Source organism: Fundulus heteroclitus, chromosome 7, assembly GCF_011125445.2.
Source record: "Fundulus heteroclitus isolate FHET01 chromosome 7, MU-UCD_Fhet_4.1, whole genome shotgun sequence".
Classification (NCBI taxonomy): Eukaryota; Metazoa; Chordata; class Actinopteri; order Cyprinodontiformes; family Fundulidae; genus Fundulus; species Fundulus heteroclitus.
In genome coordinates this window covers 24,598,913-24,626,373 of record NC_046367.1, presented here as the reverse complement: position 1 = coordinate 24,626,373, position 27,461 = coordinate 24,598,913, and the positions used below count along the sequence as shown (strand labels likewise).

Here is a 27,461-nt window from a genome sequence, read left to right as displayed (position 1 = left end):
AATCCAGATTTGTGTAAATAAATAGCTTTATTTTATTTACAGTTTGGCAAAAATCCATTCATATAAAAATAGTGTCGTTTTGGGCAAATTGAATCAGATGAGTGTGCGACACGTGGAAAGAATCCAGACGTCAGAATAAATCACACGAGGCAGATACAGATAACACCGCCAGTCGGCATTCAGTGTTGCGTTATTCAACAACGGTGGTGGGTTTTTAATTGAAGTCGCCATTTGCTCCGAGCTTTTGTGACAGTTAGGAACAGACATGTTTTCATGCCTGTGATCTCCCTTTCAAAGAGGGAGGAAAGTAGAAAAATGTGCTCCAGTTTTGCTGGGATTAAAAAGTTCTCAGTTGTAGGTAAATTTAAAGTTGAAGGGCCCGGAGCCGAACGGGTTGAAGCCCTGGAAGCCGTGGAAACCTCCGTGGAAGGGGTGATGCTGCCCCTGCTGGCTCTCTGGGTCCATGGGGTCTTCTCCGTGGTCGAACTTGGTCCTCATTTCTGGAAAAACAGCATTTAGTTCAGTTTTTAATGAAGCCGTTAACTCTTTAGAGTTGCCCGTTTTTTTTTTTTTCTTAAATTCCAGAGTAAAACCCTACTCTGTTATTTCAGACTAATATTTCACTCTTACATGATCAGTTCTTAGTGAGAATATTAGAAACTTGAGGATGCACAAAGCTTTCTGCTGTTTGGACCAGCCCAGCTTGACTGGAAGTGTGACAACAATAACCTAAAGGACAAACTAAACAGCAGGTGCATAAAGCGCCTCCAGAAGGAGCTGACATTTACGGGCTCTATCCGCTGCCCAGACTCAAGCCGCTCCTAACCTGGATCGGTGAGAACCTCTTTAGCCTGAGCGATGTCTATGAACTTCTTCTCTGCTTTCTTCTTCTCCTCCGGGTCCTGGAAGTTGTCCGGGTGCCACTGTTGGGCCAGTTTCCTGTAAGCACGGATGATCTCTTTCTTCTGGGCAGTTCTGGGAGCATGAATAGAGCATTTTCAGCACATTTTGTTCTTATCAAGACCAGACGTTACATCTAAATGTCAACATAAGCATGAACAAGTTGGGATTCTGATTCTTGTGTAGATAACTTTGTATAAAAAAAGTTCTTGAATGAAAAACCTTCCTTTCGGATGCCATCTTAAACTTCCAGAAATCCCAATTCTAATTTTGCCCAAAAAAATCTGAACCTGAAACTTTCAGCACACACCTCTTCACTCCCAGAATCTTATAATAATCCCTCCTTTGTGACTGTTTGAGAAGTCGCTGAGCTCTGTCCAGGCCTTCTTTGATCTGATGGTCATTCTCGCTGTGCTTTGCAGCGGTCTCGTAGTCTTTAATGGCTAAAAAGGGAATAAAAAGAGAAACAGGATCAGCTTTGCTCTTTAAAAAAAAAGCTTTAATCCCAATTGTCACATTTTATCAAGTTGAAACTGAGCATTTCTGCGTACTTTGGTGGGATTTGTGTTTACGACAACACTAAAATGTGCATAAATGTAAAATAAAAAAAAATAAGTTTCTTAAACCTTTGCACAAATTTAAACGTTTTACATACATTCATATTCAGCCCCCTCTACTTTGGCACCCTTACATCAAATCCACTGTAGCTAATTAACTTCTGCAGTCATCCAATTTGCAAAAGGAGTCCCACTAGTGTAATTCAATCTTGGTGTGAATACAGCCGTCACGAGACGGTGGTGGCAGCATCATTGGTTTCGGGGTGAGAGGATGGAGGCAAAATACAGGGCAACCCTGGAAGAAGGTCTTTTACAGGCTTAAAGGCATTGAGGCTGGGGTGGACCATCACTTCCTGGCAGGACAACAGTAAACATGCAGCCAAAGCTCCAATGGAAGGCGTCAGATCCAAGCATAGCAGTGTGTTAGAGTGGCCTAGTCAAAGTCCAGACCTAAATCCAACACTTAAGATACTCTCCATTCAATTTGGCTAAACCTAAGCTGTTGTACAAACAAAAGGCCCGGGCTCTGAAAAACTAAATTTAAGAGAATTTACCCAGCAACAATGTCTTTAAATATAAACTCACCTTTTACCCCGATAGAAATAATAAAAAGTCACCTGAATTGTTTTTACTTTACTGAAATTAATATGTATTTGTTGGAACGTTGTTGAAATTACTTTGGGTGCTGCATTGAATTAATGAAAGTGGGAAGCCTCAAGCTTTGGGTTTCTCTGGCCATGAGCCCGGCTTCAAAAACTGAATGAATTCAAATTTAGTCTGCCACATTATTCCAGAAAAAACAAAAAACAAAACAGTCGAGGCAAATCACCGCGAGGCATGTTAACTACGCCCGTGCGTGTGGACAAGGCTCCTCGAGGATATTCCATTACTGTCTGGCTGACACAAAGAGCCGTGGTCTGGGCTGATTTAAACGCGTCCGACTGAGGAGTGATCAATTAAAATGGCTTTTTACTGTAGATTGCACGCCGAGGCTTAAAAGCAGCAGAAACCGCTGGTGCCTGAAAGAAGACTGATGAATCCAGAGGGCTGCTTCTTAGGGAAAACAGAGAGAAAGCAGAAGAAGAAAAAAAAAGAAAGTGTTGTGCTGCTTTATTTGAATAAACTCCGCTCTGCACCTAAATGCGACGCAGATAAGCTAAGCAAATGTCACGAAAGTCGACAAGTTATCTAACTTTCTAAGAAATACGAGAGCAGGGAAGAAATGCAAAGAAATGTTTTATATGAACCTGTAAGAAAGAAAAAAAATATATATATCTATATCTGAAATGTCAGGTTCCTTTAAATTACACAAACTGCTCAAGTTCGCACATTCAGGAAGTACAGCGACGTGCAGAGACACGTCGAAGCGGAAATGACCAAAAATATCGGCCGTTTTTAAATCTTCAGTGGCTGCCGTCACATTAACAGAAATATTAATTAAATGGTTTGCATCTGCGGCGTGCTCTCTGATGGAAACGTAGTCAGCGAGCGGCGCAGACGGCCCCGGGGCTGTTTGTGTGCACATGTCTGGGCGCTTTGAGCCTTGTTTACCCTGCCAGGCGTACCCAGGTGAATTACACAGCCGTGTTCTGACAGTTTAAAGGCCCGCGTGAGGTCTGACGGCATCGAGTCGCGTTAACGACGCCGCACCGTCACCTCAGCGAGGGTCTCCTCCAGACATGGCGGGGGTCTTAAAAGATGAATCCTATTGCTTCTTGGCTGACTTGACAGAAATTATGCCGTTTATGGTAGAGAGTTACTGGATGTTTTTTTTTTTTAATATATATTTTTACTAGAAGTAGAAGTTTGAGGTAATTTTTTTGGAGGACTTGTAAGAAACTAAACAAAAATGAGCGAACAGCTTGAAATCATGTCCTTGTGTTTTGTTAGAGCCATTACTCCCTTTATGTGCATACTGACCTTTACAACTACCGCCTCTATGATTTGTCGGCTGGCGTAAAAATAATATCCATCGTGACTCACTATCCTCGTTCGGGGTGTTGAACACACGGATTTAAACGTAGCTTCTTATTTTCTTTTTAACCAACTGTTAGAGGATTTTGTTTGTTCCTCTAGCTGGTCAATTCACGGCAACGTCACAAGAATTTCGAAACTGAACCATTCATTTATTTTAGGAATTCAATTCTAAAAGTGAAACTCATTTCTGTTGATAATGATCGGCAATAAAAAACCCAAACCTGGTTTCTAAAAAATGTTGAATAGGGGTGATTAAAAACTACTTTAACAAAAATGTTCTGCCTGTGTTAATGGTAGGGGCTGCTGGAGATGCTTACCAACCCTCGCTAACCAAGCGCTCTGTTTGTGCATATAAATGGGAAGTTGAGTGGAAGGAAAAGGTTTTATAAAAAAATAAATAAATACAGAAGCAACAGATTTGAGTAAGTAAAGCCCATTTTGGAGTTTGAGGGAGACTCACAAGGCGCAAACTGCAGCTGGAGTCAGAGCCTCACCACAAAGATTTATCCCTGACATCAGCTAGCGCCGTCACTTTCCTCGTGTTAAGCCACTCAGAGACAAGGTCAGAAAACCAAGGTACCAGAGTCTGGAGTTATTTCTGTGCAGAATACACAGTCCTAGGAAAAGCTAAGATTCGGAGCAGATCTTGAAATAGTTGTGCTGTCAGCTGCTTTTATCTGGTGCTACAGGCCCCCTGAGTTAAACCTCTGTTATTACAGGAGGCGGAGCTTTTCGTGGAAGAAAGAAGACTACGACGAACCAAACAGCAGTTCTTTGTGGCATCGTCTCTATACAGGCTTCGCTTTAGCTTTAACATTACGAAAAGCATATTGTAGCCCGACCTAATCAACAAACATCAGTCTGCATGTGCGCTTTTTAAAGATTGTGTCAGCTACTTAAAAAGATTCACAGCAAAAATGCTTTCCTATAACAAATTAGCAATGCTACTTAAGAGGGTAAACTAAGTATTCAGCCCCCGAATCCCCCTTCCATTACTGCTGCAGTTTTCTTGCTCATTCACAGGCGGCCATTTTTTTCCATTTTGAAAAGGTAACTCTAGAACAGTCAGACTTGACGGGGAGCGTCTAAGCAGAAATGTTCAAGGCTTGCCACAGAATCTGAAATATTTAGATCTTGACTTTAAAACCATGTTATTGTAACTCAGGTTTTATGCTTTAAAGTCATTCTGCTGGAACGTGACCGTCTAACCCCGGACTGTAATCTCTAATTTTTATATTAGAGTGGAGATTTTCGTCCAGGACTGTCCTTCAATGATCTTCCCATCAGCATGATGCTGCCACCACCGTGTTTCTGTCCTTTTTTGAAAACTTCAAATTGGACGTCTCTTTCAACGATGATTAATTTTCACCACACTTCCTAATATCCGCTAATATAAGCATCAACAGTGTTTACTGAACGGCTGTAATTGTTCAGAAATGAAAATACACAAAGCTTGACCTCATTTACTGAATAGGTAACTTCACTGCAAAAAGGGAACTAAAAATAAGTAATAATGTTCTTGAAATGAGTGTATTTTTCCTTGATTTGAGCAGGTAGATAAGACTATTTTCCAATGGAATAAGATTTTTGCACTTAAAACAGGAACAATTCATCTCTAAAATAACATAATTAGACATCCTGCACTTGAAATAAGACGATGGAGATGAATTGTTCCTATATTAAGTGCAAAAATCTTATTCCATTGGCAAATAGTCTTATTTACCTGCTTTAATCAAGGAAATTTACAATGATTTCAAGAAAATTTCACTTTTAGTTCTGTTTTTGCAGTGTTCTGAGGGCAACTGCATAACATTTAATTTCTTTACCCTTGAGTTATGCACTATTCTGTGTTGGTACATCAGATAAAATCCCAATAAAAATGTAGGATTTAGTGGTTATAACGAGACAAAGCATGAACACGGGGTATTAACACATCTCCATATTAAAAAGGCAGCAGATTGAACTGTTTGCTGTTTTCTTTGTGAGAACAGACAGAAAGTCAGCAGAATAAATCTGCCACTGATTCAGCTGAAATTGGGAAAAGGCTGCAGAGAGGTGCAGCCAGCAGGCTTTACCTTCCTCGTACTGCTCGTCTTGAACGTAGGCCTCGGCTCTGTCCTTCAGCACGTTCACGTTCTCGGGGTTGGACCGCAGGACGTCGCTGCACACGGAGACAGCCCTGCTCGCCTGCTGGGCCTAAAATCACAACACAAACCAGAGGAGAACGCTTCGATATGCCTTCTCACAGAAATTACAGCCTGGGCTGAGTGGCGGCAGTAAGGGGGTCTGACCTTTGAGAGCGCGTGGCAAATTCTCTCCTTGGCCAGATGGGAGAACTGAGGAACGTTGGGCTCCGTCTTCATCACGGCCTCATATTTACTCACCGCGTCTTCGTACCTTCAAGAGCAGGAAGACATGTCAGCGAGCAGAACGCCGCAGAAACATCGCACCAACGTCGTTCTCTCTGTCTAGTCCTGTAAATATTTCACACAAAGTCAGATTTGAAGCGACAGCCGTCCGCGTTAAAATGGGACACGCTGCGCGTGAAACCAGAGAGCGGGAATGTTTCGGGATCAAACAAAGACTGGAGCTGATGTAGCCCCTGGTATTCAGTAGAGATATTTCATCCTTACTGGAAGACATAACAGATATTCAAACACATTCAGGCTCCTTGAAGCGTTTTATCACAACCATTACGAGCCGACACACACACACACACACAGCTCTGAACGGATGGGTCTGAAACACAAACCTCTGCTCTCGGATGAGCTCCTCCGCAGACTGGATTTGTTTGTTGAGCTTCTTGACCTGCTTGTAATGGCCGAAACACTGCTTGTGATCCGGGTCCAGCTTCAGGCACTCGCGCACCTCGCTGCAGACGGACAGACTTTCATTTTCCATCGTTACCACAGAAGGATCTCACTGGTTTCTTGCTACATTTACTTGCAATGGCTTATTGTCTGGCTCTAATAACAAAGACAGCAGCGTATTAAAGCAGAATTACGCTGCCTTGCTAAAAAAATAAATAAATATCATCATGAACTTTTTCCACATTTTGTGATTAAAAACCACAAAACTTCCATTCTTAATCTTTTTTATATAAAAATCTGCCCCCTGTTGCTAAGACTGAAGTTTATGGTTGTAACTGGTGGTTGAATGCAGAACATGAGCAGACGTTCCCGAAAACCTCCTGAGTCAGAGTGCGCCTGCGGCAGAAGCCGACCCACGACGCTCCCTCCTTACTTGAGTGACATCTCGTGGTCTCCCAGGTTATAGTAGATGGTGCTGAGCTTGTAGAAAGCCTGCGTGTTGTCGTTCTTCAGCTTGGACAAAGCTTTGAGGTCGCTGATGGCCTTCCCCATCTCTCCCATCTGAATGAAGCACTCTGCTCGCATCTCACGGGAAGTCACGTCCCAGATGCAGGTCTGAAAAAAAAACCCATTTTGTTGGCGACTGCCCGAACGCAGCGATGACATCGGAGGGGAATTATAGTTACCTCGATTATAACGTCAAGCTGTGCAAGAGCCGTGGGGAAGTCTTTGGCGCTGTAGCTGCGGTGCGCCTGGGTCACCAGCCGCTGAAGTTCGTCGGACTTCGCCAGCTGGGTCGTGGCTTCCCGCTCTTCTTTGTCAGACGGATTGGATTTGAGCTGGAACGTTTTTAGGAGGAAGGAGTTAACATGAATCGCCTCCGAAAGCCCAAAAGGTCCTAATGGAAATTAAGTTCGGATGTCGCCAACGCGTTCAAGCCGAGTTCTACTCCAGAGGAGATTTTCCCCGCCAGCGCTCCCTAAACCCATTAGCTGTAACCATTCTCATCATATTTACAAGAGCAATATCTGCTAATGACTGAGCTGCTACAAAAAAAAAAAAAAAAAAAAAAAGACATGGCTACCCTTTCAAGGGTTTCCTGCTAGCTCAGCTGAGAGAGGAGCATAAATGTGATGCATTAGGTCAGACCACAGCTGTGGACTGCTGAAGCAGCAGGACGGTGTCCACCTCTGGCCAGATTACTTGACATTATTACAGTAAAAGGTTTCACCACCTTGAATCTGCTCTCCAGAGGCACCGCAGCTCATCCCTGTCTGGAACCAAGACACGCTGCAGCAAATTAAAATGATTTTCTCCTGCCATAAACCATTGTTTTTCCAGGGTGGAACGATTCTACAAGAACCTGGAGTTAGTTTAAAAAAAAAAAAAACATTTTTACACATGCTGGAATTTGTAGGGAATTTTCTCAGATCCACACAAGGTCAAAATAATCCATACCGGCTCCAATACAACCCCACTATTTGAATAAATATGATTTTCTGGCCTTTCTTCTTATCAGAGATCTAAATGATCTCATTTAATGTCACAGACCAACAAGATTGAGGTGTTGGTCATTCCTCACGCTTCATCCATGGTTGTTGTGCGTTGTCCTGTTTGAACGGCCATTCCTGTCCAGGTTTCTACCATGTAGCTGTTGATCTGGGGTCAAACTGAAGTATGTGGACCTACCCCGTTCACTAGAACTACTTAATGCATACAATGGTACCAAAAGCAGCTAAAAAGACCCACTTCTTGATGCTGCTGCCACCATGCCTGCAGTAGGTGGTGTTCTTACATTATTTCCTCCGGACATTGTGACCAAATAGCTTGATCTTTAAAGCTGCTCTGGCTCGTCTAAGTGGGCAGCTACCGTTTCAGTCAAGCTTGAAGAAGTCGATTATTGAGAGGAAGCAACATTTCCTGGTTACTACCTTCTCAGTACCTCGTTATATATATAAAACGTCCACTGTGGACCGTGATACTGCTTCAAATTATCTCTGCAACTGGGAGGGCAGGGCTGCGATATTATCTTAAAACATTGCAAACATTGATATTGTTAGCATTTACCAAACATTGTCCTCTCTAATCTCCTGTTTTCTATCACTTGGCTGGTTTGAAACGATCATTAAAAAGCCAAATGCTAAAGCATCACTGATGCTGATGGAGAGGGTATGTAAACATCACGTCGCCCTCCTCCGGATCAGGAGCCATCTGGAGTTTCACGGTACAACGCCCCACACGAGATGCAGGACCACACAGACACATCCCTGTTGTGTGTCATTACAATCTCATGTGAAGGCAAGGAGCCGCTCGGCAAAATGGATGAAAATTATACCCTAAGCCCAGTGAGACGCAGCCTAACCTAAGCATCTTCTGACATTCAAAAGAGGGAGAAACAATTAAAGAGTCACTAGAGCCACAGTCCCACCGCACTCCTTAATGCTCAGATCCGATTTTATTCTGTACCGTTTTTTTTTTCCCATTACTATTATAATTCTGACTCCAGTGTGAACCATTTGTGGCTCCAAAGTGACCTGCATGCGCGAAAGACCAATATTACTAACTTCATGCAAGGCAAGTTTATTTATAAAGCACTTTTCAGTAACAAGACGACTCAAAGTGCTGTCGACGCTGCCCCCTTTGGACAAGCAAGCGTGGAAGAAATAGGTTTTATGATTTAAAGAGTCCAATGGAAGCCATTTATTTGGCAGCGGGTGCTGAGAGGAAAGAGTGTGAATAAAAAAAAGAGTGAAACTGGCATTTTGCAAAGCTCTGGCTGCACAAAGGTCTCTCTGGATGCCAGAAATGGTGGGGCGGGCATTATAACAACTTCACAGAGGTCGACATCATTCAGAACTTTAGGAAGTCGAGGGCAACTCTAAACAACATGTCCGCGCCTCTCCTCTCGACTCCTAAGGCAGGACTGTTGCAGTCCTTCGTATCGCTTTCCAGCGGGGGCAGATATTCACTGTATAGAGGTCAGGATTTAAATATGAACGCTGTAAGAAGAATCCCAGCTGTTAGTAAGAGCTAATCTTTGAAAATAAACCGTGGTTCTGCTCTGCCATTCCCAGCATCATGAGCCCTTCAGCTCAGACTGCTGAAATAACATCATCTGCAGCGGTTATCTTTGCATCAAGCCAGCCGGTTTGTTTCAGCCTCCATTTAATGAACACGGTCCTTCTTGGCGATCGCGTTTATAATCTTATCCAAACGATTTGTGAAGCACAAATGATGTTTGGATGAAGCTGAATGCCTCTGACACTCAAACAGGATTCGTCTTTTGTGCGCCACACAACAAGGGCCAGAAGGACAGCGTCATATCCAAGGTGACGGGAAAATCTGACGATTGAAGGACAGCGCCGTATAAAACGGTCTAAAGGCTATTTAAAACAGTTTTCCTTTTTGCAGGCAATCTACATCTCAGACACCCTTTTTAGAACAACAAAACATCCTTCAGGGGAACCTTATTGTAGGACGACTAATAGCGAGCCACTCATGCAGCAGCCGGCTCACTATATTGTTTCTCAAATGTTCTCTTTAGCAAAGGAGATGTTTCTTTTTTAACCACACTCCACGGCAGCAACCATAGGAGGTCAGGTTTCTACTGGCTTTCAGGGCCAACACTTAACAGATCAACAGTGACCCCTTCTGGAAAAATCCTGTCATGTTTGGTTCAAACTAAGCGGATCAGGTGTACCTACCACCCGCTTGAAGTCGCTTTCTGCTTCGTCCAGCTTTCCCTGCTTCAGAAGAAGGTTTCCTCGCTGAAGACGTGCCTTTGGAGCAAAACGCAGACCTTAGCTTGTGAACTGCTGCACGCACAGAACCACTAAAGCTGCAACAGTCCAGTATGAGTGAAATAAATTAGGCTCTTCAGGTAAAAACTCACAGATGTGAAGTCTGGTTTGAGTTCAATGACTCTGCTCAGGTCTGGCAGTGCAGACTTTGACTTCCCCATTGCGAGGAACACTGTAGCCCTCCTGTAGTACGCCATGTAGTTCTTGGGGTCTCCGTCTGGGTAAATGACAGAAAATAAACATATTTGCTGAAATGCGTTTAAATGAGTGAAAACTTAAAAAAACAACCACGTGCCTTTTATTTCCATCACTCACCCACGGCGGCGTGGAAGTGAGAGAGGGCGTCGGCCAGCTGTCCGGCAGCAAGCAGTTTCTTTCCCATTTCCATGTGATTGTCGACACTTCCGTCCTTCCCGCATTTCACTCCTGGAAACGCACGGGCAGAGATTTATCATTGCATGTACACACAGAAATGGCTTTTCCCAGAGTTTGCTGCTTCAGTGCAGGGACTCATTAAAGTTTGGATTGACCGAGAGAACTGTAGTTGTTCATTTATAAAATGAATCCTCAAACACACAGCTTGCCTAATAACTGTGCAGACACTGTATATGTGTCTCTGAAGGAACACTTATTGATCATATTCCATCTCTTCAAACCAGTGGTCTCAAACACCAATCCCCGAGGCCCGATGTCCAGCAACTTTTAGGCTAAGCTCACACTGCAGGTCTTGACGCTCGATTACGATTTTTTTTGTTGTTGCTGAAATCGGATTTTACTGGAGGTGGACGTTCATATTAGCTGCAACTGCCATCAGACGTCTGTCTGAAGGGTTCAAGACCGAAAAGCGACCCGCATGCGCAGATAACAGGAAACCTCACAGAGCAGCGCACCATTTGCAGAAGTAATGGTGAACGTAATTGTTTCTAGAAGTGTTCAATTAAAGTTAAAAAAAGATTATGAAAAAATTAAACAAAAACGCAAAGACCGGCCAGCATCTCTCCTTGCTATTATCAGAAAGCTGTTAAGCAATGAGGGCCGATAATATGAAGACTGCATCATAGCAAGAATAAGTAAAGAAGAAAGGGCACAGCTATTAACAACGGTCTTTTATGGAGCGCTAGCTGCTACTGGATGTTGTGGGCCTGTGTTGGTTAAAGCCGGGCGTACACTGTACGAGTTTTTCAGTCGTGGTACTTATATACATCTAAAATTGTGTGACGGAACCGCGGGGTTTAAAAAGTTCACCGCTCACGATCTGTGCGGCGCGACGCTCGGACGAGACCGGACTGCTCACATTGTACGCTGCGTCCCCTCTGGGACCGCTCGCTGTGGGGACAGAGGCAGGCGAGCGACGGTAGGTGACAGGGACCCAGAGCAGGGGTTCGAGCCCAGCTCTGGCGAAGCCCGCAGGAGGCACAGGGCGTCGGGGGAACAAAGGGGAGAGAGGAGGGACGAGACGCACCGGCGGCCGCGCGGCACGGCAGGTCGCCTGGCCCGCAACCCCCCCCAGCAAGCGGAGGAGTGCCGAAACAGGCGGCCAGCGCGTTGCGCGGACCGCGGAGGAGTGCCGAAACAGGCGGACCGCAGAGGAGTGCTGAAACAGGCGGCCAGCGCGTTGCGGACCGCAGAGGAGTGCCGAAACAGGCGGCCAGCGCGTTGCGCGGACCGGACGGCTCGCCCTCCCCAACACCGGCCGGAGGTCGCTTCAGGGACGCCCGCTTCCCTCCCTCCGCTGGCGAGGACGGAGAGGAGGGGAGGGCGCCCCCTCCTAGCTCTGCTTGAACAGCAGGATGCGCTCACGAAAACCTCACGACAGCCGACTGAATTTCAAACATGTTTGATTTTCACCGATCGTCCGATTCCTGATCGGGAGGTAGTCGTGAGAAGCCAGTCCCTCCTCCTCCCCCCCTCTACGATCAAGCCCGATTCAAAAAATGCTCGCACGACTGAAGAATCGGCCCGAAAAGGGGAAAAACTCGTACAGTGTACGCCCGGCTTAACGCGGCTCTGTAACATTGCGTGGACATCGGGGGCAGTTCCTCTGGATTGGCAGACTGGGGTGGTGGTCCCCCTATTTAAAAAGGGGGACCGGAGGGTGTGTTCCAACAACAGAGGAATCACACTCTTAAGCCTCCCTGGTAAGGTCTATTCAGGGGTTCTGGAAAGGAGGGTCCGTCGGATAGTCGAATCTCGGATTCAGGAAGAGCAGTGTGGTTTTCGTCCTGGCCGTGGAACACTGGATCAGCTCTATACCCTCAGCAGGATCCTGGAGGGGGCATGGGAGTTTGCCCAACCAGTCTACATTTGCTTTGTGGATCCGGAGAAGGCATTTGACCGTGTCCCCCGGGGGATCCTGTGGGGGGTACTCCGGGAGTATGGAGTACCGGACCCTTTAATAAGGGCTGTCAGGTCTCTGTACGACCGGTGTCAGAGTCTGGTCCGCATTGCCGGCAGTAAGTCGGACTCGTTTCCGGTGAGAGTTGGACTCCGCCAAGGTTGCCCTTTTTTCACCGATTCTGTTCATAACTTTTATGGACAGAATTTCTAGGCGCAGCCAAGGTGTTGAGGGGATCCGTTTTGGTGACCTTAGGATTGCGTCTCTGCTATTCGCGGATGACGTGGTCCTATTGGCTTCATCAGGGCGTGATCTACAGCTCTCACTGGAGCGGTTTGCAGCCGAGTGCGAAGCGGCCGGGATGAAAATCAGTGCCTTCAAATCCGAGACCATGGTCCTGAACTGGAAAAGGGTAGAGTGCCTTCTCCGGGTTGGGGAGGATGTGCTGCCCCTAGTGGAGGAGTTCAAGTATCTTGGGGTCTTGTTTACAAATGAGGGGAAGATGGAGCGGGAGATCGACAGGCGGATTGGTGCAGCGTCTGCTGTGAAGCGGGCGGTGTACCGATCCGTTGTGGTGAAGAGAGAGCTGAGCCAAAAGGCGAAGCTCTCGATTTACCGGTCGATCTACGTTCCTACCCTCATCTATGGTCACGAGCTTTGGGTCGTGACCGAAAGAACGAGATCCTGGATACAAGCGGCTGAAATGAGTTTTCTCCGTAGTGTGTCTGGGCTCTCCCTTAGAGATAGGGTGAGGAGCTCAGTCATCCGGGGAGGACTCAGAGTAGAGCTGCTGCTCCTCCACGTCGAGAGGAGCCAGTTGAGGTGGCTCGGGCATCTGGTCAGGATGCCTCCTGGACGCCTCCCTGGTGAGGTGTTCCGGGCACGTCCCACCGGGAGGAAGCCCAGGGGAAGACCCAGGACAAGCTGGAGGTACTATGTCTCCCGGCTGGCCTGGGAACGCCTTGGGATTCCTCCTGAGGAGCTGGCCCAAGTGGCTGGGGAGAGGGACGTCTGGGCCTCCCCACTGAAGCTGCTGCCCCCGCGACCCGACCCCGGATAAGCGGAAGACGATCGATGGATGGATGGATGGATAGCTACTACTATGTGTGGATGTGTAGTGACCGTTTAGACTGCAGATTTAAAAAAATAAAAATAAAAAATGTATACATATCTGAATTAGTACCACACAACATGCAAGTGGTCCAAATTGGATTTTATTTGGGGGTGGGGGTGTGGTGAAAAGATCGGAATTGGTCCGTTCACACTGCCGTGAAAAAGATATGGGTCATATATGGGCAAAAATATCGGATTTGGGTCGCATTTCCCTGGAGTGTGAACGTAGCCTTACACTTCATTCACAAATGTTCCTTCATCCGTGCGTTCTCCGTTACGTCACAAATAAAAATTCTAGTCAATGGGGCGTTTCCCATCAGCACGTCGGCGCTACGGCATGACAGAACTCTCCTCCGCTGTCCTTCAGAAATATGGGCCGACGGATGACGGAGCAAAGTGCGTCAATTTCCGAAAACTAGATGAGTCAGACCGGAAGTTAGACGCAGGAAGTTTAAAGCGGACCCGGTAATATTTCGAAATAAAGGAGGGAGGGGGGCGCGGCTGTCTGGATGCATGGACGGATCCAGTTTGGATCCCTGCGCGGCACATTTTGCATGGAAAGATCGGAGCGCAAAAGTAACGTAGAAAGTGTGAAGCCGGCTTTAGATGTGCCCCTTGCCCTCCACGCCTAAATCGACCTGAATTACTAGCATGCAGACAAGCTCTGCTAATGAGCAAATATTAAGAGTCAGGTGTGTTAAAACAGACCAGGTGAGAGTTAGCAGGCATGGTGGAGCGAAGCTGCGGCTTGATGCATTGCATCTCTTCTAAAATGTTCTCCTTGACCACCGTGCAGGTAAGTCGTGTAGCGGAAATAACAGCACTGATGTCTTTGTCTTCTGTTTAACTTTCTGATAAATGATCAATATGTGACTTTTGAGGATTTGGATCCGATCATCTTAAAACGTGTTTTTAATGTGAGCAATTTCAGCAGCAGAGAGCTTTACAGCTGGCAAATGCTAGACAATAACGCACCTGAGGCAGGATCTCATGAACCAACTTGATCTTCTAAAAACATTGAGGGGTGGAGAAGGAGAAGGCCATGTTGGGACCGTGAGTTCAGGTCAGAACATGTTAACCCTTGTAAAAATGAGCTCTTGATAAGGGTGAGGTTCCCTGCACTCATTAACACGTTCCCTTTGATCTAACAAGGTCATTTAAATGTTAGCAAGGTTAATTTATTGCACAAGGGGGGAAAAAGACACATTGCAAATATGTTTCTCTGATTAGGTAAATAATAGAAGTTTATCATTTTGTCATTTCCAATTATTTGCATGTCTCATGATTACTATTTACAGAACATCTATGCATATTGCCCCATTAAAAACTTAAACGAGTAAAGTTTAAAAAAAGAAAAAGAAAAAAAAAGAAATTCTGTCACTCTGAAAGCCTTCAACTTTATGCAACCAGCTGTGAAGCTCTTTCAGACTTTTCCCACGGTAAAAGGAGATTATGTCTTGCAATTGTTCGCCAGAGATTAAAGTTACTCCTTTTTTTTTTTAAATAATTTTCGGACTCAATCCAACAAAAGCAAGCTAAAACACTATCATTAGCTAGCTTAGCGAGCTAGCCGGCTAACTGCTAGCTGTCAGTTCTCCTAACGTTCCGTTACAAACGGCTCACGGTTACGGTCGATGTCGCCGTTACAGAGACGGTAACGAGCGCCCGAACAAAGCCCAACAAGCAGCAACTCTTACCCTCATATCGCATGTCCATCAAAACAAGAACATACGGGAGGTAAGTGAGTATCTTCTGAGTTACATGGTCGATGGACACCATGGCTGAATCTGGAGCCCACGGGTCTTCTCTCGGCGTGTCCCAGGCTGTCAGGTGAGGATTTACCAGATGTTTGGCTTTAAGCGCACAGCAGTCCCATGTGTTGCTTTCCACCGCTGTGCATAACTTCCCTCTTCTTCCGTCACAGGCTGCAGCACAGAGCAACACTACGCTGCCCGGTCGTGGGGCCCGCTGATTGGCTGGGCCGCGCGCGAAACCCCGCCCACATCGGGTGGCTCAACCCAGAGCAGCCACGGCAGCACAAAACGGACAGCGCGTGCACGGGAGAGCGCGCGCTCCGAATCAGGTAGCGCCCCCCCCCCCCATCTCCCTTTTGACTCAAAACTACCAAAAGCCAGGGGTTACAATAATTTTGATATATTCCCTGGAGATTGTATTAATGGGTGAATATTTAATTCATAAAAAATACAACATAGAGCAACTCATGACGTTCTCAGCAGCACCTCACACGTTGTTAAGGCTAAACTAACTCTTCAGCTGTCATGAAAGTAGGAACACGTGAATTAAATCCGTTTTTCTTACATGACTGATTATGTGGAGGCTGCTGGAAAGTAAACTCCCATGCCAATAATCTCAATTCATTTGCAGCCGTTCACAGTTTTTCATCGCCGTTTTATCCTGAGATTAAATTACACTCAGCCATGCGTGTAATTCTGATTAGGGGAATTCTGATGGCATTTGGGAGCTATGGATTTTGTTTTGGGGCATCTGAGTATCAGGAACCACCTGCCATGGAAATGCAGCGACACATTTGTTGAGATTTATTTGGGACACATTTCAGATTGCAGGTTACGTTTATTGAGTTAGTGAAGCTCTTAGACAACATTGCAGTGTTGTATCAAATCTTTAATTAATCAAACATTTTTCTAAACAATCTCCTCACCTGTAGGTAACACTTGTTTGCCCCAGTTTCAGTTGTTTTAAACTTCTAAAGTTTTTTTTTTAAGAGTGTAGATGAGCTGTAGCCTTTTAACAGCTTGTGAAGATCATCAAACATGTTTTTCTTGAATGTTCTCTTGTCCTTCCCATTTTGAAAAGTAACTAAGAGAAATGGGTCCCTTTCTCAGGTGTTAGTTGTACCCTAGGTTGTTCCAAGGCAACCTGATCAACTTGGAAAAGTAATGTATATGTCAGAAAACAAACATTTCTCTTTTTTTTTACTGCTGAGAAAATGTATTAAAAGTATAAATTAGAATTTTCAGCAATGTTCAATTTTAGCAACTGCAGTAAAACAGTATTTTATTTAAAAAACGTTTTAAAGCGTCATTCTAAGGCTGCAGTACACTTTAAGGGTCATCTTAAAAAAGTCTTAATGGCAAAGTAAATTTTGCAAAGTTTGAAAAGGTTTGACAGAAGAGAAAAAGGGACAAAATTATTTTATCTCAGCAAATGTAATCCATTACCAAATCATTCTAACCCAATCAAACCATTGTTTTTTTTAAATACTGATTGCTGATGGCAAACAGATTGCATCTAACACCATTAAATTGTAAGTATTCTAAAAATATAAAATAAAAAAAAACGTATTTTTACAAAGTAGTCTAAATGGAAATTTGTTCCCTTGTGGAATATAAGGAGTCCTTAAAATCAATTAGGAGTTACAATGGGTAATTAAAGTAATTTAAAGTGAGTAATTTAAAGTAATCTATGGTTCCTGAAACACACAAAGTCAAAAAAATAATCTGCATTAAAGCAAATGCTGTAATCCAACAGTGGGCATGAAATGATATGACAAAGCCCTTCATAGGGATACAGTGCTATAAAAAAGTATTTGCCCCGTTAGAGATTTTATCTGGTTTTGATTTCTCAACTCTTTAATATTTTAGATCATTATATCACTGTGGAATTATATCATTGTGTAAATTTTGGCTCACTTTTGATAAAGTTTATATATATATATATATATATATATATATATATATATATATATATATATATATATATATATATATATATATATATATATATATATTTATCTTATTAAGATTGGCCTATTTAAGGTCATGTCACAGTTTCTCAATCTGCTACAAGTCCAGACTTGTACTTAAGCTTTATTTTTGGTTATTTTTGAGCCAATCAGAAGTGGACTTGCATAACACGAGTGCTGTTAAGGTCAAGGACTGTTGGCCAAACATTCAAGACGTCCTGGTAGAGATCAGTGTTATAGTGCTGAGTTCATAGCTTCAACAACACATTGTCCAGGCCCTGATGCAGGCCCAGACAATCACATTACCGCCATCTTTGTTTGTAGACGTAATGCTATTTTTCTGAATTCCATTAGTTTTCTGCCAAATTTAATGGAACACATGAGTAAAATTTGCAGACTTGCTCTTCCTTTGTTTTTGTTATTTGTTTTTTCTTCTGATGGCTGTAAAACAAATTAACTACAGAATAATAAATATACCTTTAAACCTGTATCTTTGAAGTATCCCAACTCATCCATGTGTGGATAATGAATCTCACTGTGGCTCTTTGGTGTCCCAAAGCCTTAGGAATGGCTTTGTGACTCCTTCTAGACTGATTAACGTTAACCGTTCTGTTTCCCATCTGTTCTGTGGCCTTACATGATGCTTTTTTAATCTTTTTCATGTTGTCAGACAGGTTATATTTAAGGGATTTATTGATTCTGAAATCTTGTCTGTCTTCATTGTGACTAGAGAAACTGCACCAGTATATTAGGTAAAAAAAAATCATGATAATCGGTTAATTCATGATTTCACAGGGGAGTCAATAACTTTTCCGGATTGACCCAGGCTGTTAAAGATAGCTGGTTTCCCTCAATTGATGAAATCCTCACCTGAAAGCTGCTCTTTTGCATTTACTCAGGTGTCATTCTTTGTCCAACATAAACATATCCTGGATTATCTGAAACATGTAAATACGACTGACAGAGCGACAACAGAATACATTTGTAAGGGGAGCAAATACTATTTCATGGCATGGTATATTGTTTCTTTCCTTTTTTTTTTTGTTTCTTTCCTTTTTAAAGAAAAGTCAGACATAAACATTGCTGGCAGTCCTCCTGGTGGTGTTGGAGATGGTGGAGATGCTGCTGTTATCGCTTGAGACCATTGAATTCCTGGTATGTGTGATCTCCGTGCGAGCTGATGACGCGTAGCTCTTTCTCGATGGGAGGAACGTGTAGCCAGGGAACTGGCTGGCTGCGTATTTCTCTGGTCTGCCAGGATTAAAGTCAACAAATATACCGTTTGTATTTTACTGAACGTTGAAAAAGGGTTTAAAAGACATTCAGAATCAGCATTTTACCTCGAGCCGAACGCTTCCCTCCCCGCCAAGATGCTGTAGATGAGGCCTCCAGTAATGAGTAACGAGGAGCCACCCCAGCCGATGAAGACTCCAACACCTATCTCAAACCTGGTAACGGATAAAAGAACTGCTTAAGTATTGATTTATTGTCTACAGACAAACATTTTTGAATACTTAATGTGTTGTACGAACTTCTGTTCGTTATAAGTCGGGTCGTCAAACTCTGATCTGATCTTGTTTCCATAATATGAGAACGCCACCATTGCGCACAAGCCTGAAATAATACAGGGACATCATATTGAGTATCTATCATTCAGTGCACATCGGTGAGATCTTTCTGGGTTTTTACCTCCTATAAGGTAGTTCATCCCTCCAGCGAAGGTTACTTTGGCATTTGTTCTCTCCGAGCCCCCGATTTTAGTGCACTTCATTCCGACCAGGACCAGGATGGATCCAAAGAAAGCCAAGATAATGGAGATGATGATGAGAGCCCGGCACATGTGAATGTCCCCTGTTTGAAAAGCAAAACAATTTGAATATGTTTTTCCGTTGACTCGAGAAGGTTTCTTCCTGCCATGAAACGGTGTTTTGGAAAAGTATTCATGCCCCTTGAGCCTTTTCACATTACGTCGTCCCGCAACAGTCACAAACCTCACTGTATTTTATTGTGATTTTATCCGTTGAACTAACACAAAGTGGCGCATATTACAAAACGTGGAAGAATAAAGTTTTGTCTGGTCTGCCCTAAATAAAACTTAGTCCAACATAACGCCTTTAGAAGTCACCAAACTTGTCTGTGTAGGCCTTGGAGGTTTGTTCGAGCTAAGGGCACCAGGAACACAGCAGAAAGGTCAGGAATAAAGTTGTGACGACGTTTTGAAGCGGGCTTTAAACATCTCACAAAAACACTAACATCTATAATTTGAAATTACAGTATTACACAACAAATTACCAAGACATGGGTGTCTAAACCTGCCTGAGAGCCTAGGCAAGGAGAGCGTTAATCACAGAAGCCAATTGGCCCATATTGACTCTGGAGGAGCAGGACAATGCATAGCTCAGGTGGGACAAGCTAACAGAAATGCTGGTTTAGATCATATATTAGACTGGCTAATATTAAACCAAATTGGGAATGAGCAGCAAGACTTGAAAATTGCTGTTCACAGACCACATCAGTCCAAATTGGCTCAGTTGGAGAGAAACTTTAGTCTCTATCTACCAAAACTGGTAGACAAACTTGTAAAACCTGCAGCTGCAGTTGTAGATAAAGACAATACCTGTCACAGTATTAACTCATAGGGCTGGAGACATGGTGGTCCTTGTCTTTCCTGTCACAATTACTCACTACTTGCTGATTATTATTGACATAAATGGCTGATACAGTACACTGAAATGTGTCATTAAGGAGCGAAATCTGAACAAGCTCTAGGGGAGTGTCTAGGTGCTGTATGTTGAACTTACAATTCAGCGCCAGCAGTGACGGGATCCCCTTGCAGTCAGATACTCCCGTAGAGTCAGAAATGCAGTCCTTCCACAGGTTGGAGAAGTAGTTCGACGTTGTCAGGACAATACTGCCGACCTCAGACCAAGTCCAGATCTCGGTGGGCTGCGTGGAGCAGACCAGGATCCACCCGGCCACGCAGACCACAAAGCAGCCGATCTCAATGTACATCACCACGGTCCTGTAACCCATGCTGACCCAACCAGGTTCAGACAAGAACCGACGATCCAAACTCTTGAAAGTGTGGGACACCTGTTTCAGACCTGTTCAAAGCTCCCTGCTCACCTCAGCTCTAAGATGGAAAAACACGCTCGCACAGCCCGGTTTGTGTACACCATCACATGTTTTGCCTTGAAGTGCCCTCGCTGTGTTTTGTAAAGATCACATAAGCTAATATGCTTGATGTTTATACCCGGAAGCCTTCCAGCATGGTTCAGGTTTGTCCAGCTTTTTCCTCAGTTTCAAAAAGTCAAATGTTTTAAAGTATACACACACTGAGAGAAGACACTTTCGACACTTTATCGAAATGTGTGTGCAGTTCTGCTAAACACCTTGGAAAAATAATGGATCAAACTGAGGCTCAAACGACCAAGAAAACCTTTTTATTGTGTGGAAAATTGCTGGTCATAATAACAATAACAGGGCTTCCTGGGACAGTGCTGATCGTAACACCCGCTTTAGTAGAATCACAATATTAAGCATAAACAAAGCACAGTATATACGTTACAAAAAGCATGAACAAAACATTATTCATTCTTATCATACGTGGAACAGTTCATATCTTTTGACGGAAGCCGTCCAAACAGTATATAAAAGTCCAATGTCGTAACGGAAAATATATTAAATTAAAAAGGAAACCAAATTTTCTCAATGCTCACTGGTCTGTGTGAAAACTGACATGAGATTAATTTCTTGTGGAAAAATGGCCTTTTAAAGTTTCAGATTCTCAACAAAAAGGCTCTTTCTGATCATCTAAATGCTTCAACAGATTCTCTCATTTGATATACTATTTGTTGTTGTTGTTGTTCTTTTGGGGGTTTTTTGGGCATTAAATAGCCAAACCAAGCTAAGTTTTTGATTGTGATGAGTTGTCACTTCCATTTTTATTTTTTTTTTGATTTTCCCATGATGAAAATGAAGGACAATTGTTGTTGGAAATCTATTTAGTTTAGTTTTTTTTACCGTTTTTTTCTGGCTTTTAAACAATCCTGATGGTTCTTACTTTTGCATGTATTTGCAGAAGAAATGGACTGTTATTTAAGGAGGAAGCTGCATACAGTGTTGGCTGATTGCTTTTTAGAAGTGTCCCTACATAACCCAGTGCAGTGAGGTGTTTTTCTTTTTTTCAAATGTTCTGCGACTATGAAGTTTATCCATCCATCTGTGTCATGGTCAAAGATGAGGGTCAGACACTGGTTGAAAATAAAGAGTTTCACTTTTTGACTCGGCTTTATCTTTTCACCACAATCGTCTGGAAAATGACCAACATGGCTGTTGAATAGGACCCCATTTATGCATTTATCCCCTAACTATCCTACCATTTATTATGAGCAAGAAACTGAGATACTTGAAGTTTTGCTTGAGGCAGAGACTGAAGGAAGCGGTCCTAATTTTTCCAATTAAAGAATCGTGACCCAAGGGACAGAGCGACAGGCAATGGAATAGACTGCAGGTTTAGTGAGCTCTGCACAACATTTCATTTTCTTCCATTTTAAATTGCGCTTCAGTCGACTGTGAAAGGCGCACACATCCGTAAAAGTATACTGCAGCGACACAGATAACATGGGACACTATCACTACCCAATGCTCAAAACAATTATTGTATATAAGTTCTATGTTATTTTGGTCCAACTCATATATTTGTGGTCCTAAATGGTTGTCTCTAGAAAATTTGTCTTGCCATCCCGCTTCTCCTCGGGCGTTTCTCTGTTTAACATTCTCACCACCACGTTCAGTGGGTAAATAAATACTTTCTAAATCCTGTGGTTAAACACTTGCTTAAAATATGAGGGCAGTTTGGAAGACATTTTTTATTCTATAAAGAAATCACATGTTTGTTCCATCTGTTACAGATGGCTCCTTTACTGCTTTGTCTGTAAAAGGCCTGAGGACAGGGGTCACCAACATGGTGCCCACGGGCACCAGGTCGCCCCCAAGGACCACATGTGGTGCCCTCAGGTCTGTTCTAAAACTAGTATAACCTTCCGGTGAGCTGCTTCTAAAATGTTGTTTTAGTCTGTTGCCCTACCTTTTTTAATCACATTTGCTTTTATATAGATTTAAAAATGACAATATCTAAAAATAGAAGCATTGAAATATGTTTATCGGTGAGTGTTGACTCTTCTAGTTCAAAGGCCAGTACTGGTCACCCCGCTTGTGACACAGAACCAGTGAAGTAGCTCTCAGTTTCAAAAAGGTTGGTTCCCCCTGCCTTAGAATAATAAAAAATGTCTTTTGAAGGTAATTTTGCAACTTTCCGCTGAGTGAACACCAAATCCAAAATCCCAGACTCACCTTTTCAGGTACCTTGAACTTTTCAGTTTTGCATCTTGGTCACTTTCCCTTTAATACCACCTGAGACGCTTTTTCATACTGTTCTACAACTGAATCCATACTCTAAAAGAGCAATCGATAAAATCTACGGTGTAATTAATACATGAAACGTCTGGAAAGACTTTGGGAAGAGGAAGTGGGCACAGAACTCTCTGAGGACATATGGCAATCTGCAATGAAAAATATTCACTCCTTCAATTTCTCCAGGACTTAGGGTGATTTAGTTTGCACAGCACAGATAGAGATTATTATAGACAAGTTAGTTCATTTGTTGAAATTGGCCAAATACAACAAGCAAATCCTGTTTTTATTGCTGAGAATAGGAAAAAGAAAATTTGTAAAAAAAGTAAAAAATAATTAACCCAAAGTCCCAAAGAATTGCAAATTTGATGATCTTGTTTTAATAAAGCCAATGTTCAAAAACTCTCACAATAATTTACCTATCCAAATCCTACAAAAAATCTAATTTAACTAAAATATTGCATGCTCATAGTTATTTATTATTATTATTATTATTATTATTATTATTATTATTATTATTATTATTATTATTATTATTATTATTATTATTATTATTATTTTATGGAGCAGATACAAAAAAGGGGGAAAAAATCGTAATGTAATTTTAGCTCATTTTTATTTGGCCCTCGAGTACTTTTAAATTGGCAATTTCAGCCCGCGTGATGGAAAGTTTGGACACCCCTGGTCTGTGGTAAAACTGACACAATTTAAACCAGACATAGATTCCCAATGCGACTGATGTGAAGCTGAGCCAGCCACTTTCATAAGTTTAGATGTTGCCTAAAACTCAGGGTTCGATGATGGAAATCTATATGTAAATTTATTTCTGATACATTAGGGACGTTTTTAGAACCCGATTGCTCTGAACTCAGCAATGTGCCACATCATTCTCATTTTAGTGTAAATAACAATATCGCAGCCTTCACTACTCTCTTAGCCCCAGAGCAGATACTGCTTAAATGGAAGGAAAAGTACCCTCCAACTTTTAAAATATGGTTTATTGACCTTTTTTATACAGTTTGACAATGGAAAAAGTAAGACATGCTATGGAGAGGTTGTCTACTAATTTTTGGATATCTGGCAACCGCTTTTGGATCAAAATAAGAAGGTGGATCCTGACTAATCCCAATTTCCACAGGAGCAATATACGCGTGCAACATGGTTACTACTGATCACATTCCCAAATGTATATTTGTACTGGTGCAATGGGTGGGGAGTGTTTGTTGGGTGGGATGTTTAGGGTTTACTAATAAAAAATTTATTGCATAGTACATATGTTTGATTATTGCTTGATGTTCAATTAAAACACTTTGGAAAAAAAAAGACCCTTGAACCAAGACTTAAAAGTTTAAATGTATTTTAAAATGTTTTTTTTTTCAACTATCATGTTGCTAAAAAATTATCCGTCATCCAAACGATTCGGATTTGATTTCTTTTACGCTGTTTAAAAGTGGTGAAATCCAAGGAGGAGCTCATGAACTCAGTACCCATTCACCAAATTATGTGACACACTGCAAAAACAGAACTAAAAATAAGTAAGATATTCTTGAAATTGGAGTATTTATCCTTGATTTGAGCATATAAATAAGATTATCTGCCAATGGAATGAGTATTTTTACCCCTAAACTAAGATAATTAGATGAACTACACTTGAAATAAGATGATCAAGATGGGTTGTTCCTATTTTAAGTGTAAAAATCTTATTCCATTGGCAAATAATCTTATTTACCTGCTAAATCAAGGAAAAATATACTAATTTAAAGAAAATCTTTCTTATTTTTATTTTTGCAGTGCAGATATTTTGCTTAGTAAAAAAAAAAAGCAACTATAAGAACCTGCATTACTGTGCATTTTAAAACAAAAATATCAATAGATCTATTTCATCAATAGAACATGCTATATAAACATTACATTCAGATCAATTAGATATCAAACACTTTTTTTAGTACCATGTTGGAGAACTTTGCAAGTCTTGAAAGACTACTTTCAAGCACTACATCACAATACGTGGCTACACAAATGCATCTCTTGTTGACAGTCTTGGAGAAGCCTGAGAGAGCCTTGAGACCTTGCTGCTTGTTCTTCCTGAAACGTAAGATCCGTACAGCCTGGATGGATCGTAGTATCCTGTGTACACGCTTCTTCCTCTGTAGGCCGGCGGCATGTACGTTGGTGCGCCGTATACTACCGTCACTTGTCTGAAAGTGAAAACAGGAAATTTAAATTATTGTACAATAAGGTCAACTTATTGTACAAGAAAGAACAGATAGCGAGTGATTTAGATACCTCTGAGGGCGGATTACACTGGTGACCGTCGCAGCGTACAGCACAGCTCCAAAGAAGATTAAGAAACATCCCACCAAACCCAGAATTATGGGAGGTCCTAAATCATATCTATAATAAAGCAACACATTCAAAAAAGTCAATATTCACATTTTCAATGTAAAAACTGCTTTGATCAATATTTCCTTGCAAAAAAAAAAAAAAATGCTATACCGTAATTCTCCTGCTGCTAAGTTGGAAGCAAAAGCATTTCTGACGACTCTGTTGATGTATAAGCAGTAGGCGGCAAGATTTGACACACCTGTGTGCCGCAGTTTCGGCGAAACCAAGAAATTAAATGAAGGCAAAACATTTTTCTGCTTTTCTATTAAGAGAAAAAAAAAAAACACACCCTGAAGTCTTTCACTTACCGCCAACAAAATGAAAAACGGCCCCGGAGAAGACCAGCTTGTCTTTGGTTGGTTCTGCTCCGCCGATATAAGTGCACTCCATCCCAACGAAGCAGCACACGACCGCAAAGAATCCGATCGTCAAGCCGCAGATTAGCAACCCCCTCACCGCCTGGACGTAATCTGTCAGCAACACAACAATAGGGAATCAAAAAATTTTGCCTTGTTAAAAAATAAATAGGTTGTGGGTTTAAATCTTGGCCCTGGGTGCACGGGTGTGTGTGGGTTCTAACCGGGGACTTCAGCTTCCTCCCTGAGTCCCAAAAACCCCACTGTTGGGTTAAATTTTAAGGGCAATGCAGAGTAACCTTTTAACCATTAAAAGGTTACTCTGCATTGCTCTTAGACATGAGTGTTGGTCCTGTGAGCTGGATGAATTATTCTTTTTTTCAATGTATTGATCTATTTATTTAATAGTTCATTAGTTTTGAAGTAATCGCTGCTGAAGATTGTAGGTCTGTGACATTCATTTACACAAACATGGTAAGAATGCAAATAAGAATATACACAAATACCCATTGTCAAAACTCACCCTGAGTTTAGTGGTTTGTGAATAAAATGCTTTTAAGCTCATTTTGATGGCACTGAAATATGATTTTTGCATACGTGTGCATTCTCCAGGGACATTTTGAAGAGCTAATACCTGGAAAAATAAGTGATTTTATTAAATAAAGTCAGAATTGTCCCATCTTATGAGTTGCATTTTGTTCTGTTTACACTCACTCTTTCAGGTAAACAGCTAAAAGAGAAGGATTTATACTGCTTAAAAGGCTAAAACATTGGAAGGAGCATTTAGAAATGAGATAAAAGACACTCATTCTATTTGCTGAAGCCAATTTCAGCAGTTGGCAAAGGACGTAGCACGCCTTACCGATTCCACCGTGCTGCGGATGAATCACCGTTAAATATGTAAAGAATATTGTTAGAACATGCTCACACTTTGCTTAATTTCCCCCTCTCGAAACGCTGCGTTATGGCCCAATTCCCCGATTGTTTAAAGAACAGAATATTCTGCTTTAGAAAGGGTGACAACTTACAGATTACATTCCAGAGAACCCCATAGTCCCTACAGTTGGTGACGGCGGTGGAGTCGGTGAAGCAGTCCTTCCACAGGTTGGACCAGTACCAGGCCACCTTGATTATGAACGAACCACCTTGTCCTCCTATCTGGCTGATTCTCCAGTAGTCCATTGCCATGGTGCACAGGATGAACAGCCATCCCAAGGAAGAGATCAAGAAGCCAAATATCTGGATCAAGCGCTTCCTCATGCTTGAACGGACGAAATCCGCTAATGGAGCATGTAGACGCAAAAATGGAGCTCACGCGTTGACGTGTGAGCCTAAAGGGTGCCGCAGGTCATGATGGAAGGTGGAGAGGATGACACTGTGTTTGTGCTTTTGTGTGTGGGTGAGGGCTATGGGACATTGTGTAAGATGTTTATAGTAAACGCTCTGGAACATGCCTCTAGTTTGGATTGTTTGACATCGCCTCAAGCCACTCTGTTTAAGGGGAGGAGCATCTGACGCTGCGCACGTGGAAAAACAACGTTTAAGAAGGGCTGTGGGCAAATCAAAAGTCGGGTTATCTGGCTAATACACTTTCCTACATCTATCTCAGTGTTACAGGGACAGTGATTGAACTTTTTATGAACCTCTTCATCATAAAAACCTTGACCATGAAAGATCTTGACGTGACATCCTCAATTGTATGCTTAAGTTGGGGAAAAAATATATAAAATAGCATAAACATTTCTCCGAGTCCTAATTTTGAAGTACTTGCTAAAAGGAGTTTAACATTGCCAATTTTTTTTTTTTTGCCAAGGCTTCATGTTGTGGCATCAAAACATGTCTTGCCCCACTAAAGCTTTTCTCTTGTTGCAGCCAGACAGGATGAGCAGGGGCTTGTCCTCTCTTTTGGAGGCTGAGAAGGGGAGATGGGTAGCAGAAAGGGACAAATTCTGGCTGGTTGATCTGACAGCCACAGCTTTGTCTCGTTGAATGTATGCTGTAAGAAGTCTATTAAATGACACTGTGGCCTTTTTAATCTTCTTTTATGTGGATATTTAAATACACTTTTATCGCCTTTTACTACAAAAGT

At 42.5% G+C, this 27,461-nt stretch overlaps 3 protein-coding genes across 4 annotated transcripts; all 3 read right to left on the bottom strand.

Moving 5' to 3' along the window:
- Positions 1-8: 8 nt before the first annotated feature.
- Positions 9-15,451, bottom strand: dnajc3a (DnaJ (Hsp40) homolog, subfamily C, member 3a). 2 transcript variants are annotated; one of them, XM_036139245.1, is made up of 12 exons: positions 15,190-15,451; positions 10,340-10,470; positions 10,137-10,261; positions 9,949-10,023; positions 6,931-7,083; positions 6,678-6,859; positions 6,187-6,306; positions 5,726-5,831; positions 5,510-5,630; positions 1,211-1,343; positions 827-975; positions 9-500 (listed from the first exon to the last, which is right to left on the bottom strand). In XM_036139245.1, exons 2-12 carry the CDS (start codon positions 10,350-10,352, stop codon positions 349-351), a joined length of 1,329 nt encoding a protein of 442 aa, XP_035995138.1. In that variant the 5' UTR covers positions 10,353-10,470; positions 15,190-15,451; the 3' UTR covers positions 9-348. The 2 variants fall into 2 exon arrangements, with proteins under 2 accessions (XP_035995138.1, XP_012728679.2); XM_012873225.3 differs by having other exon boundaries at positions 10,360-10,470.
- Positions 15,452-17,341: 1,890 nt separating this feature from the next.
- LOC105933624 (claudin-10) lies at positions 17,342-20,825 on the bottom strand. Its single transcript, XM_012873236.3, has 5 exons — positions 20,018-20,825; positions 18,906-19,067; positions 18,749-18,830; positions 18,557-18,664; positions 17,342-18,467 (listed from the first exon to the last, which is right to left on the bottom strand). The coding sequence occupies exons 1-5, from the start codon at positions 20,247-20,249 to the stop codon at positions 18,284-18,286; spliced, it is 768 nt and encodes a 255-aa protein (XP_012728690.2). The 5' UTR covers positions 20,250-20,825; the 3' UTR covers positions 17,342-18,283.
- Positions 20,826-24,426: 3,601 nt separating this feature from the next.
- Positions 24,427-26,724, bottom strand: LOC105933623 (claudin-10). The gene is made up of 5 exons (XM_012873235.3): positions 26,401-26,724; positions 25,325-25,486; positions 25,128-25,215; positions 24,918-25,025; positions 24,427-24,829 (listed from the first exon to the last, which is right to left on the bottom strand). Exons 1-5 carry the CDS (start codon positions 26,630-26,632, stop codon positions 24,643-24,645), a joined length of 777 nt encoding a protein of 258 aa, XP_012728689.2. The 5' UTR covers positions 26,633-26,724; the 3' UTR covers positions 24,427-24,642.
- Between the last annotated feature and the right edge of the window lie 737 nt (positions 26,725-27,461).